This window comes from Myotis daubentonii, chromosome 7 (assembly GCF_963259705.1).
Source record: "Myotis daubentonii chromosome 7, mMyoDau2.1, whole genome shotgun sequence".
NCBI classification, from domain to species: Eukaryota; Metazoa; Chordata; class Mammalia; order Chiroptera; family Vespertilionidae; genus Myotis; species Myotis daubentonii.
Genome location: NC_081846.1, coordinates 30190358 through 30203630, shown reverse-complemented (window position 1 = coordinate 30203630; position 13273 = coordinate 30190358). Strand labels below are relative to the sequence as shown.

Sequence of the window (13273 nt, the reverse complement as noted above, 5' to 3'; positions counted from 1 at the left end):
AGGCATACCAGAAGTCCTATGCCAGGCCAAGTACCTCTCTGCAGCCTCTTATGGGGAGGGTTTACACTTTGTGGAAAGGCACATAAGGGTTGGGAAGGTAGACTCAATCCCCAAGAGGCCAGGTACTGGGGAAAGATGACAGGGTCTACTCTGTGTCTAAGGATTGAAGTCAGGGACTGAGGCCAAATGTCTGGAGAATGCCATCACGGTGACCAGGCCAGGGCTGGCGGCAATTATCATAGCTGCCAGAGGTTGTGAGCAGTGTTATAAACTAACCCGGTAGAGCCTCAACTGTTCACATGTCCCTGCTCACATCCTCTGCAGGAATACCTCTTCCCAGTGGATAGGGAACCCATGGGTACCGGACAAAACCTTCCCCATCCCTTCCTTCCCCCTCCCTTCCTTCCGCCTCTTTGTATATATCCTACAGTTATTGCCTGTCCTAGGAACCCACTGATGGAAGGCTTATGGCAGCCGTGGGCAAACTACGGCCTGCGGGCTGGATCTGGCCCGTTTGAAATGAATAAAACTATTGAAATAAAAGACTGTACCCTTTTATGTAATGATGTTTACTTTGAATTTACATTAGTTCACACAAACACTCCATCCATGCTTTTGTTCCAGCCTTCCGTCCAGTTTAAGAACCCATTGTGGCCCTCGAGTCAAAAAGTTTGCCCACCCCTGGCTTATGGTGACACACCCATATTTAAGTCCCCATCAGAATTTGAAGTTTAAGAAGTCATGAATTTTGGCTGCATGGCTAATAGCACTGGCAACTGGGTGACTAAGGTTAAGGCCCAAGAATCACGTTCGGAAATTTGAAGGCTATCTACAGGGTCTCCTGGGTCAGGCTGCTCCTCTTCTCTGCCTATGCACAGACACAGACACAGTATTTCTAGGTGACAAACTATTGCCAGCTGAATAGTCTTGACTTGCTCATTGATCTCATTGTACAGAATTCTCTATCAGTTAGGGAAGCCTTTGGCCATAAGAGAACACCCTGCCGATGGTAGCTTAAACAGAGATTTAATTGTGTCATGTAACCAGAAATCTAGAGTCCTGGGACTAGATGATAGTGGGACTAAATGATAGGGCTCCACCACAACATTCTCATTTAAATATGAAGGAGGGAGGAAGGAAAGACTCAATTCCAGCAGACTTCTACTTATATCTAATTGGCCAGAACTGTGTCGCACAGCTAGTCTAAGCTTCTAGGGGGACTGAGAATTGGAGTAGTTTCTTTTCAGCCTTTGTACAAGAAGAAGGAAAAGAGAAAAGAACTGGGATTGGGTGTTGGATCAGTCAACCAATGGTACTTTCCAGAGATGTTAAACTGAAATATCCATTAAGGGGACAGGGTTATTGTGGCTCGCCTACCCTCTTGTTGGAGGTCCTTCGTATATAGTGTATGTGGAAATGGAATCTGTCATTGATGGTCCTTTGCATGATCCACAGGTACTTTCTGCTTCCAGTGGTCAGTCTGGGATTATTTTTATACTGACCATCAGATTTCAACAGCAGCATCACAACACAGCTGTGAGGTGCTGCATAAGTAATTCATGATCAACGTTAATTAAAGCACCAAAATTTGCCAGATTGGTTTCCTTGTCCTATTCCTCTGATCATGTCCTCACACATTTGAATTCTAGTGCACTTTCTTGAGTGAAAGAAAAAGGAATTGCAACTAGAAGACAGGCAGAGTCCCCTGGTCGGGGTGGCTAAGTTGGTTGGAGTGTCGTCCCATACACCAGAGGTGGTGTGTTTGATTCCTGGTCAGAGCACATACCCAGGTTAGGGGTTCAATCCCCAGTTGGGGTAGGTACAGGAGGCAACCGATCGATATTTCTCTTTCTCTCTCTCTAATCAATAAAGATTAAATTAAAATCTTTAAAAAGGCTTCATATATTATTAAAAAATGAAGAAGAAGCCAGGGAGTTAGTTATACCCAGTCTTTAGTCATCAGGCATTATCTCTACCTGCTTCAAGGTTCCTCCCTAGAAGTGGGCTCTAGATGAATGTGACTCACCACGATGGTAGAAACCATGTATTTATGGTTCAGAACCTTCTATGAAGGTGTGTCACATGCTGCTATGGAGACTCTAAAATCAATGCTATGATGTGCATCTCTAGGCCAGCAGCCTAAAGAGGACTTTGCTTCTTTTTGTTTGTTTCTTCTCCTTCCACCGAACCAATGCACTAAGGAACACTGAACACATCACTGGCTAAACGCATTGTGTCTAAGTCATTGACTTTCCTGGCCAAGAAGCCAACCCTGCAGTGAGATGCAAGCCCAGCCTTTATGCATTGTAGTTCAGAAGTGACTGGCAATATGAGCGACTCAATAACATTAAAATCTTGCTAGAAGTTTCAGGTGGGCTAGAAATTACTTAGCTGGATTTGCTACAAGGTAAATTACTGTTCACATCATCTTTTAAAAATGGGTTTGGAAATGAATGTGTTTTTCGTTTTGCAAAGCAGTTTCTACTGGCATCAAAAATTCTGGTACAATTTAGTAGCAATCACACAGTTCCATTAAGGAGAAGAATGTATAATCAAAGACATTGAACAGATATTTTCACCATGTCACTTAGTCACATGAATTTCTTGGTCTAATTCATTTATAATATTGCTGGGCATTCAGTTCAATAATAATAGATACTTTTCTAAATTTTTCCAGTGTAAAATGTAGCAAAACTCAGCCAACAGATTTGACTGACCAAGAAGCTACACATATTTCCTCCAATTGCTTGAAATATAACACCTAATAACAATTTGCAATGTTTTCCACCAAAAGCTGGGAAAACATTTAATAAGTAAGAAAAACAGCTGTCATTCATCACTTGACAAACTCAGATGAAAAGGAAATGTAATTTTATAGGGAACCAGATTTTACTTTGAAGCTGTTGATTTGAATTGATGGTTGGATCCAAAGTTGCCAAGGATCCCAGGCTGCAAACCAGGATTAGACCTGTAGGTAGAGATGGTTAAGGACAGCTTGTCTGAAACCTCTGGTTTCTGAAGAGTTTTGTCCACATGTGCTGGGTCAAAGCACGTGGTCAACTACAGAATCTCGTGACTTGCTTTACATCTGACTCAGAACTGAGTTTGAGTGCAAACTAGAGGTGCCAAAGAAAGATAAAAGGATCCAGAGTCATTTAAAAAGAAATCTTAAAGGTAGATTGGAGAAACCTATGGGATTAATCGAACATAAAATTGGGGACTTTTCCTCCAATTTGTATTGTTGTTTGGAGAAGTTGGGTGTACTTTTAAAAAAAGTAACTTTTAAATACTGGGGTCCCGGATTGCAAGAGGGCACAGGCCAGGCCAAGGGACCCCAGCGGTGCATAATCGGGGCTGGGGAGGGACGCAGGAAGTTGGTCAGCCAGAGAGGGACCACGGAGGGCTCCAGGGCGTGGCTGGCCCATCTCACTCAGTCCCAATTGGGCCAGACCCCAGCAGCAAGCTAACCTACCAGTTGGAACGTCTGCCCTGGTGGTCAGTGCATATCATAGTGAGCGGTTGAGTGGCCTTAGTATATATCATTAGCATATTACACTTTGATTGGTTGAACGGCTGACTGGTCGACCACACACTTAGCATATTAGGCTTTTATTATATAGGATACTTAGCAGATGTTTTCTGTAGTCTGCAGAGACAAGAGGGGGCCTGGTGTGGTGGGAAGGAGGTGTGAGGATGTTCCAAGGATGACGGTGTTTATTATTATACCCTCCAGAAGGGGGAATAAATAGTACATGTACAGAGGAGGAGCCAAGATAAATGTGTTTGAAACTTCAAAATATTTAGTATGGCTTGTGCTCGTGGTCAGCTCAGGGCAGTAAGGGAGAGCGGTGGGAAGAACACATCAAAGAGCCTTGGAACTTAGATTAACCACTCACCCAAAAAGTAAATCATCTGAACTAAAAACAAATTAATTTTCCAGCCAGTTAGGATTTTGTCCTATTTTGAGGCCTGTGCTAAGCAGCAATGGTATTTCAGCAACTCCTTGCAGCTATCAGTGTTTGTTGTTTAGAGCCATCATTTTCTGTTCTGTCAGTTGATCATATGAAAAGTGAAGATTTAACTATTAAAATTACAAGGTCATCTTTCCTCTGGGATGAGTGGAGTATGAGGACCTCATTTACAGTTACTGATGTTTTTAAACGGCCGCTTATGGATAGTTCCGTTGTGTGTATACTCCACTTACATGTATAGACTTCTCTGCGTTATCTGCAAAGGACTCATTCATTGGTCATGATTCACAGTGGTCCACGGTGGCCAAGTGGTGACACTGAGCAGAAGTTTTTGTTTGTTCATTTGTTTTGTTTTGTTTTGTTTTGTTCATATGTCAGTGCGCCTTTCTGATTTAGTTCTGAGGCAGAGTCATTATTTTCGGATTATATATCTAATCTTTTCTGTTCCTCTTGTCTCAAATTGGAGATTAAGACGATAGAGCATTTTACAAAGCCACGTGGAAAGAGTCTGATATTTTCTTTTTTTTAATCAAATGACAAACTCAAAACTTGGTTAACTTTTAAAGTATATCCAGAATTCATAGCTTTGGGGTGGTTAAAAATTATAATTTTTAATGCTGTTAGTGTTTGTTTTTCTTTATGACTACCATGGCTGATCCAGGCACATCCACTGTGCACTAGATACAGTAAACAACATGATATGGAGAACTACCAGGAAGTCAGAGGTGCTGGCTCCTCCTTTAACAGTTACTTTTGTGTAGTTATTTGTTGGTGGGAGAAGGTTAAGTTGCATATGTGCATTCATTTGACAGTAATATATTTTTTAAAAACATATTTTGAAATGTGGCCATGAAATGCTGTGTTTGGTCATTAAATCACTTATATTTTTCTGATGCCTTTGCTAATTAATGCACTTGAAATGGAAAAGGCAAATGCTTATGCTTACATTTTTACCATAAATAAAATTTTTGTGTGTGGCTTAATCCTCTGTTTGCATTGTTGGCTATGTGGGGACCATGGCATGTGACTGACTCTTAGAATTAATCACTGAAGGGAAAGAAACATATAGTTTCTGAGACTTTTTTTCATGTTTAACATCTCTAAAATCAGAATGCATTTTACAAAGTCCTACAAAACATTGAGCCATATTTGAATTGACAAGGATATGTCTTTCTTATTGATACATAAGGTAGAAATAAATAATGTAATTCGTGGTATCTTAGAATCAATGAAATACTGTAGTATTTTATAGAGTGACCAGTAAAATTATTATCCGAAAGTTTTAGATTACAATATTTGAGTATTATTTAAAAGGAACTGATAAAATTGGCATTTAAGGCTATCTATTTGGCAACTTAAATTTTCGTAAGTATAAAGTTTTATAGCTGTAAATATGAATTTTGTAGAACCTGGGAAATGCAATTCTTTCTGAAATGGATGTTTACACTCATACACTTCAGAATGACAGGAAGCCCAACTGACTTCTTGTAAGCCTCTTGATATACACTAGAAATTTCTTCAGAACTGTTTTTTGAAGATTTTGGGAAAGATTTGTATTTATATTTGTAAAAAACCAAAATCATTAGATTCATTTTTTCATTGCTGGCTTTGTGCCTGCCTGAGAATTACCCCGAGGGTTATGAGCAGAAGAATTCTCCAGCATGGGTTCCGCAGGCTACTGTTATAGTGCCTTAAAAAGTGTCCCCAGGGCTTAGAAGATAAATGCACTCATCCCCAGGTACTGAGGACTTTGGTTCATACAGCCCAGACTTAAAAAGGGCTAGAGGAAAAGTTTTAGTCATTAAATGACATACACATATATTATAGACATATTTATAGTCACAATAAGTGCTTGCTTTGTGTTGTTGACTTTAATTTACACTGAATATATTCTTTTTTGTTTTGTAGGGTGGATCTACGACATCACACAAAAATATGATTTTTCCTTCTATATATGTGGTTTACTTTACCTGGTAGGAATCCTCTTTTTACTCATTCAACCATGTATTCAGATTATAGAACAATCCAGAAAGAAATGCATGGGTGGCACACAGGTGTAGTGTTACGTGATGTTTCATGTGAGATTTCCTTGTGGTTCTCACACCTACCTCGCCTGGTCGCTGTGAGGAGCCAATGACATATCGTGGGAAAATGCTTTTGTACGGTCACTGGCACTGTCATTTGTAAATGCCATCATCATTGCTTCATGTAAGAGCAGCACTGCCTTCTTCCACTTGGGGAGAAGTGATGAATGGTATTAAGGACTTCACGCGTTGTAGGGGTGACAATGTCCTTCCAAGACAGCCTATTAGTAATTGGTAGAAATGCCCTCATAAAAACCGTTTTCTTTCGCCATCCACTGGGACTAGGGTTTTAGATACAGCTTTTTAAAACAGAGACAAGGAATAAAAGCTTTTCAGCCCAACTACTGGCAGACCTCATTATATTGCGCTTCACTTTATTGCTTTTCACAGATAATTGTGTTTTTTACAAATCGAAGGCAAGACCCTCCACCAGCAAAAGGGTTGCAACTTGCTTTATTGTGACTCTCACTTTGCTGCAGTGGTCTGTAACCAAACCCGCAATATCTCTGAGGTCTGCCTGCACTGTGTAAAGTGACAATAAAATATCTAAATGCTTCTGGGAAGCTCACAGATAAATGGGTTTTAAGCACAAGAATATGACTAGGTTTCAGAAATTCATTGTTACAGGAAGCCATTGATCTCTCACTGTAAAATAAATGCAGGCTGTAATTTCAAAGGTAATACGTATAGTACAATTAAAGAAAAAATGTCTATTTTTGTGAAAGAATTCTGCAGCTCGGGAGTACAATTTCTCAATCTTCCTCCAAGAAAAGCATTTGCCATCAGTCCTAATCCAGTAAGATCCAGTTATACACGGAATCTTAAGACAAAACCTAAGTAACCATTTCCTTAGTGAAAGTTGTATTTGTACTCACAACTTCTGAATCAAGGGCTATGATTCAAGCACTTTAGTTCATATCATCCTCCTCTTTGTTTATGAGCACTATTTGGGGCCTATAAAAAAATTTTCTGAGTTCCCATGCTCGGTAAATAAAATAGAGAACTAATTGCGGGTTGATATGAAGTTGGTGGTTAAATCATTTGTAAAATGTGTTACAAATCCAGAATATAAGACTGAGGTTGTAAGGGTAATAAACGGAACCGCCTTGGTGTGGGTGTCTGTGCACCTGACCTTGGAGTAGTGGTAGCAAACAGCTCCTCTCCAGTGGCTGAGCTATACACAGTTTAAAAACAGTCTCCTGAACTATTTCCTACAGAAGATAACTGTAATCCATGACATCAAATTCTCTTCTTTTATCTGAGAGCTCTATTTTTCTAAGCCAAAGATTTTTCAGATTGCAGAATGTTCTTCCCAGAATCATTTTGAAATTTCTGGCTGCCTTACTTGTTTACACATATTTTAGAACTGTTTAAATTTCTACTCACAATTTGCTCATCACACACAAAAATCCTCTAACATCATTGCCCAGTGTCTTGGGTCAAATTTATCTAGAGTAAGTACAGACCATTCTCAGTTATCCTTGGTAATTAGAGGCAGGAATGATACTAGTAATTAGAAACACAGAATGCTACCCCCTGCCTAATTTGGCTAGCGGTTTCAGTGTCTTACTCTATGAAACACTTCAGAGCTGTTGACATGTAATTGCATAGAGATAAGTTTCTTCTTTGTTTCATCTTCAGTATTTTCTGCCCTGATGACTAGTGGGAGGGGTTGCACAGTGAGAGGGGCCCCGAAAATAACAGTAATAATAAAAGGCAGCTAATGAAAAGGAGAAACAAGAGCATGGCTAGTATACACACTCAATGTTACCTCCAATGATTCGAGAATTGCCTGTAAATTAGTTTAGTTAATAAATGGCATGGCACACTCCATTTTGTTCAACACAATGACCTATTTAGTACCATTACAGCTTTGGCTGCTGTTAACGAACTCAGCTCTCTATTTTGATAAATGTAGTATGAAGTGCTGAGGCAATGCTCTCTCTCTCTCTCTCTCTCTCTCTCTCTCTCTCTCTCTCTCTCTCTCTCTTTCTTTAAATCTATATATGACAAAATTAGGATGGTTAGATGGAAAAACGTGTTTTAAAACTGAACACAGAACTTCATTACTTTCATGTTCTGACAACACAAAATTAACAAGAGGCAGTGTTCAAGATTTTGAATGGTGCTCTAGCCAATCCATTTTGATGCTCACACTGCTGGTTATGCAATCATAAATATCAACTTTTATCCAATGACCCGGCTTCAGTATCATGTCTAAGTTAAACCTGCTCACCTTTAGTTTGTACCGTTGTTTGTTGACTGACTGTTTTTACGGAAGTGGTGGTTTCTACCACACAGAAGTTCTCATTTTACAAAAATAGGGTAAAATCTGCCTGCAATATTCATGTTGATAACAGAATAATAGAGAATGCTATAAAGAATTATAGCACATGTATTATTTCCTGTTTAAAATGTTATTATTTACAGTTCTTTGAAGATATTATAAAAGGTTAATTATGTATTTGTGCTTCGTAGTTTTCCCCTCATGTATCCAAGTAATTTTAATTTATGTACAACTAAATAAATGTTGTACTGTTTAAAGATGGTCAGTGAGTTTTTGTATAAAATCTCTAATTTTTTGACGTTAAAAGGAAAACTCCTGAAGTGTAACTGATGACTATCTGTTTGGTTTTTCCCCCTTGGAAGTTTTTATTAGGTGTGGTCATAAAACCACCTGGGGAGAATCACCCAGGGTGTCCAAAGTGCCAAGTCCAGCTATTAAATTTAAAATGCACACACCTCTTAATCTAAAGAATGCATTTCTAAAATATTTTCCTACACATGGACAAAGACAGATGAACAAATTTTTTATTATTATTTATTGTTATATGAAAGACTGTTAACATTTTTATTGTCCATCATTAGGGAACTGTTAAATAAAATATGGTACTTAGGCAAATATTGTTCTAAAGATATATCCATATATAAAATAGAAAAATAATATCCAAGATAGATTGCCAAAAGAAAAAAGCAAGATAATGTACTCGCAATTGTACTTTGTCAACAACAAAAGAAAGTTACTCACGGGGCCTCTATATGTGTGGAACATTTCTGGAAGGAGACACAAGAAAACATGAATAGTGGTTGGCTCTGGTGAGCAAAGTTTAGGGACTTGGGCAGGCCTGACTTTTTTCCTTATGCACATAATGCTCTTTCGATTTAAAACTTGTAGCCAATATTATTTTAAATGCAGATTCTTGAGGCTACTTAAAACCTAGTAAATTGGAATCTTGGGGGATGGGGCCAATAAATCTGCCTTTTAAATAAGCTTATCAGTCAATTCTTATGTGCACTAAGATTGGAGATACATCATCAACATACTTACAAGTAAAACATTCCAATCAATTTCAAATACTTGTCCTGACTCTCTCTCATCGATTATTTGCTTTTATACAACATCCTGGCCAATTCCTATATTCAGAGCGCTCATAGTGTATAATATTTTTATTCTACTACATATTTCTGCTTCCATGGTAGTTTTTCAATCAGCAAATGTAAATCGGGCTTCCATAAAAACAAGGCAGGCTGATGCCTGTGCCTGTGTCTAGCGAGCATGCAGAAGTAAGCTGCTGTTGCACAGAACTACAAGTGACAAAGTGATAACTAAGCTAAGGGAAAGTTGGTAACCTGTTCAGATGAAACTGTAATTAATAATATAACAGAATACATAGGGGTTCAGTAAGATGACTGAAGAACTATCATCAGTGTGTCTACTTGTCAACTGAAAAACAGACTACCAAGGCTAGACTAGGGGTCTCAAACTCTTGAGTCTCAGATCCCTTTTGTATTCCTAAAGCACAATGAAGACACAAAGATATGTTGTTTTTTTAGACTGTATTTTATTGATATTTACCATATTAGAAAGTGGAACAGAAAATGTTTCAATATTTATGTATTAACTTTAAAATAATAATGAGCCTACTGTGTTAATATAAACCCATGTTTATGAAAAGTAACCATGTTTTCCCCAAAGATATTTAGTAAGAATAGTGGTATTGTTTTACATTTTTACAAATTTCTTTAATCTCTGGCATAATAAAAGACAACTAGATTCTTATTTCTTCTGCATTCATTCTGTTGTAATGTATAGTTTTGATTGAAATATATGAAGAAAATTCAGCCTCATACTTGTATGTAGTTGGAAAGGGGTGGGATATTTAACTCCTTCCAAATAATTGTGTGTGTGTTTTCAACAAGTATTTCTTAAAGGTTACTTGCAGTGTGGAATCCAATATAATATCAGTGAACTTTTTATAAAATGTTACATTAAAATCTATTGATCTGTCTCACACTTTGAATAGATCTTTTACCTATTTGTGATTTTGTAACATAATGCTTAAGTCATTGGAAAATATTGGTTCACTGAGTTCTTAGATCTTCCAAATGTTTTCATATTTCATACAATATTTTAAAACATCACTTGATTTTTGTGTGATTCCATTTATATGAAACTAGAGGCTCGGTGCACGAAGGTCATGCACAGGGGTGGAGGGGTTCCTCAGCCCGGCCTGCACCCTCTCACAATCCAGGACCTCTTGGGGGATGTCTGACTACCAAGTTAGGCCCGATCCTGGGAGGGATCGGGCCTAAACTGGCAGTCAGACATCCTCTTTCAATCCCTCTTGCCTGCCTGCCTGCCTGCCTGATCGCCCCTAACCACTCTGCCTGCCAGCCTGATCACTCCTAACTGCTCACCTGCCTGCCTGATCACCCCAACCACCTCTGCCTCGGCCCCCACCATCGCAGCTTCATCCGGAAGGACGTCTGGTCTAATTAGCATATTACACTTTTATTATTATAGATGTTCAGAATAGACAAATTCATAGAGAAAGTATATTAGTGGTTGTCAGAGGCCAAGAGGAGACAGGAATGGGGAGTGATTGCTAATGGGCATGGGGTATCTTTTGGGGGTGATGAAAATGTTCTGGAACTAGATAATGGTGATGATTGTGAATATATCTAAACCACTTTAAAGGGGTAAATTGTATGGTATGTGAATTATTTCTCATGGAGGGTGATATACATTTTCCAAAATTCTAATTTCCTTTTGAAAGCTTAAATATTACCATTGGCAACAAGTACTGCAGTTATTTTCCTTGAAGTGACAGCCTCCTTTTCAGTAACGTGTCTGCCAAACAAACAAACATGGCATTTCATGAAAAAAGCAGTTCAGGCTGCACCTCAGGTACACGAGTGCTTATCATCAAGACCATTGGGCTTGGATTAGAAGCAGATGAGCGATGTGCATATGTACTCCCCGATTGCCACAAGGAATATTAAAAAGAAGATGTGGATTCAGGTAAAGACTGAATAGAATGCAGTGATTTTTACTGTTTCACCAGGACATCCTTAAGTAAATCTTGCCATTATTTGACTGCAAGCACATGGCAGTGAAAAACATGACCTCCAGAACATGTTGTCACTGCTTTGGCTCACACTAAGGCCGTGGGTTTGACCCACGGTTGCTTTTGCAACCATGAGAATGAATAATGGTATTCAGTATGTTGACTGTTCCAAGCATTCACGTAAGAGGAGTTTTGATTAGTTGGTGTGACAATGAATACAAGAAAACGATGAATCCAAACACATCTACTGATTTGTCTGTTTGGAAGACAAAAGTAAAGATCTGCAGATATTAACTCAGCCTCATGTCTTCAGCTAAATCTTTACTTTGATAAGACACTGAGTCATTAGAAAGTGATACCTCTGTGATGTCTTCTGCTGACACTCCACCCAGCACACACGCATTCAGCAGTGTCAGCTGCGGGCCTTTCTGCAGGCAATCCAGTGCAGTCTCTTACCCTACTGAGTACTTCAGTGCTTTTGCATTGCTGGTCTGAAAAGCTTTAATGATCAATTTTTGGCATTTAATGAGCTCATCACATCCACATTTAAAATATTCAATTCCTTTTTTCTATAAACTCTGAATGATTGCTCTCAAAATGCCACACTTTAAGAGGTACTGAAAAGGTACAATTTTGACTTCAAAAAGTCAAGGAAAAGATACCTTTGAGTCATGTTTTGTTTTAAGATTTCAATGCCAACTTTTTCAGCATCTTTAGGCTCAGATAGTGCAGTTATGGCTAAGAAAGCTAAACTCCCTTTTAAAAGCTCATGATCCACCCTTAAATATAATAATGGTGTGGCTTATGTGACCTGGAGGTCTCCAACATCAAAATGTTCAGAGAGCAGTGAGGTGGGAGAAGAATGCTGATGCTGAACTGCAAAGACTGAGAAGCAGCAGCACTTGTTGCCAAAGAGTGGGGAGCTGAGCCATGGCGGGGGAGCAGAGACCACTGGCAGTGCACTAAGGGTATTACAAATGAACTGTGCGGACCAACAATCAGAAGCAGAGAGGGTCTGAGTGGCACTGAGAGCCTCTTCCATTGTCAGACAAGGTAGTGGAGGACAGTGGCAGGAAGAAGAGAGGGCTGAGTCTGGGCAAGAACCAGCGAATCATATTCAATTCCTTTACTCAATCCTTTACTTAGATTTTTCTAAGAGCATATGAGCATCTTGAAGATGCTCCTTATTTAAATGAATTTAAGATACTTTATAGAAAAACGGACACTAATTTAGTTCATCGAAGCTTGGAATATTCTGGGAGTCCTGCTCTGTAACTCCCAGCCCTAGAGGTCCCATGTCTCAAGGGCAAACTCATGATATCCCATTGTGTAGATGATCTCACTTGAAAACAATAACAGGAAACCTAAGACAATAATTGTACTTTGTAAAATGACAATGTAGACATTTTTTTTAACTGCGGATGCACATTTTTCTTTAGTATGGTGGTACCTTGTCTATATAATGTTTTGCATCCAGTTAAAGATACACATTTCAAGTCGAAACCAACTGTTCAAAGTTGAAAAACCTGGACCCTCTCTCATAATATTTCTTAACACAAACTGGAGATAAAGATCATTACCTTAAAACTCAGATAAAAAAAACTATGCTGCACAAGTGTTTTATGTTTACATTATTCTTCAGCATCTTGTAAGTTTATTTGGGGGAATAAATGAGGGCTGATGACCACCATGTAAAAGGAGCTTGGAAAACAATGACAAATGGTGACTCGTGATTTGTCCCTACCCCTGTCCCAAATCATAATCTCACCCAAATTCGTGGGCCTACTCGGTAAAATAAAATATTTTGCATCCCATATTACCAAGGTTTAATGCACATAATATGCCAAAAAAGCAGTAATAGAAATTGATA

At 38.8% G+C, this 13273-nt stretch overlaps 1 protein-coding gene across 2 annotated transcripts in view; it reads left to right on the top strand.

Annotated features, from left to right (window-relative positions):
- SLC16A14 (solute carrier family 16 member 14) overlaps positions 1-8599 on the top strand; it is a 30899-nt gene extending 22300 nt beyond the window's left edge. For both annotated transcript variants that reach the window (XM_059703446.1, XM_059703445.1), the window contains one exon: positions 5880-8599. In XM_059703446.1, coding sequence (XP_059559429.1) covers positions 5880-6031 — 152 coding nt within the window. In that variant the 3' untranslated portion in view covers positions 6032-8599. The remainder of the gene's footprint in view (positions 1-5879) is intronic.
- Positions 8600-13273: the final 4674 nt, after the last annotated feature.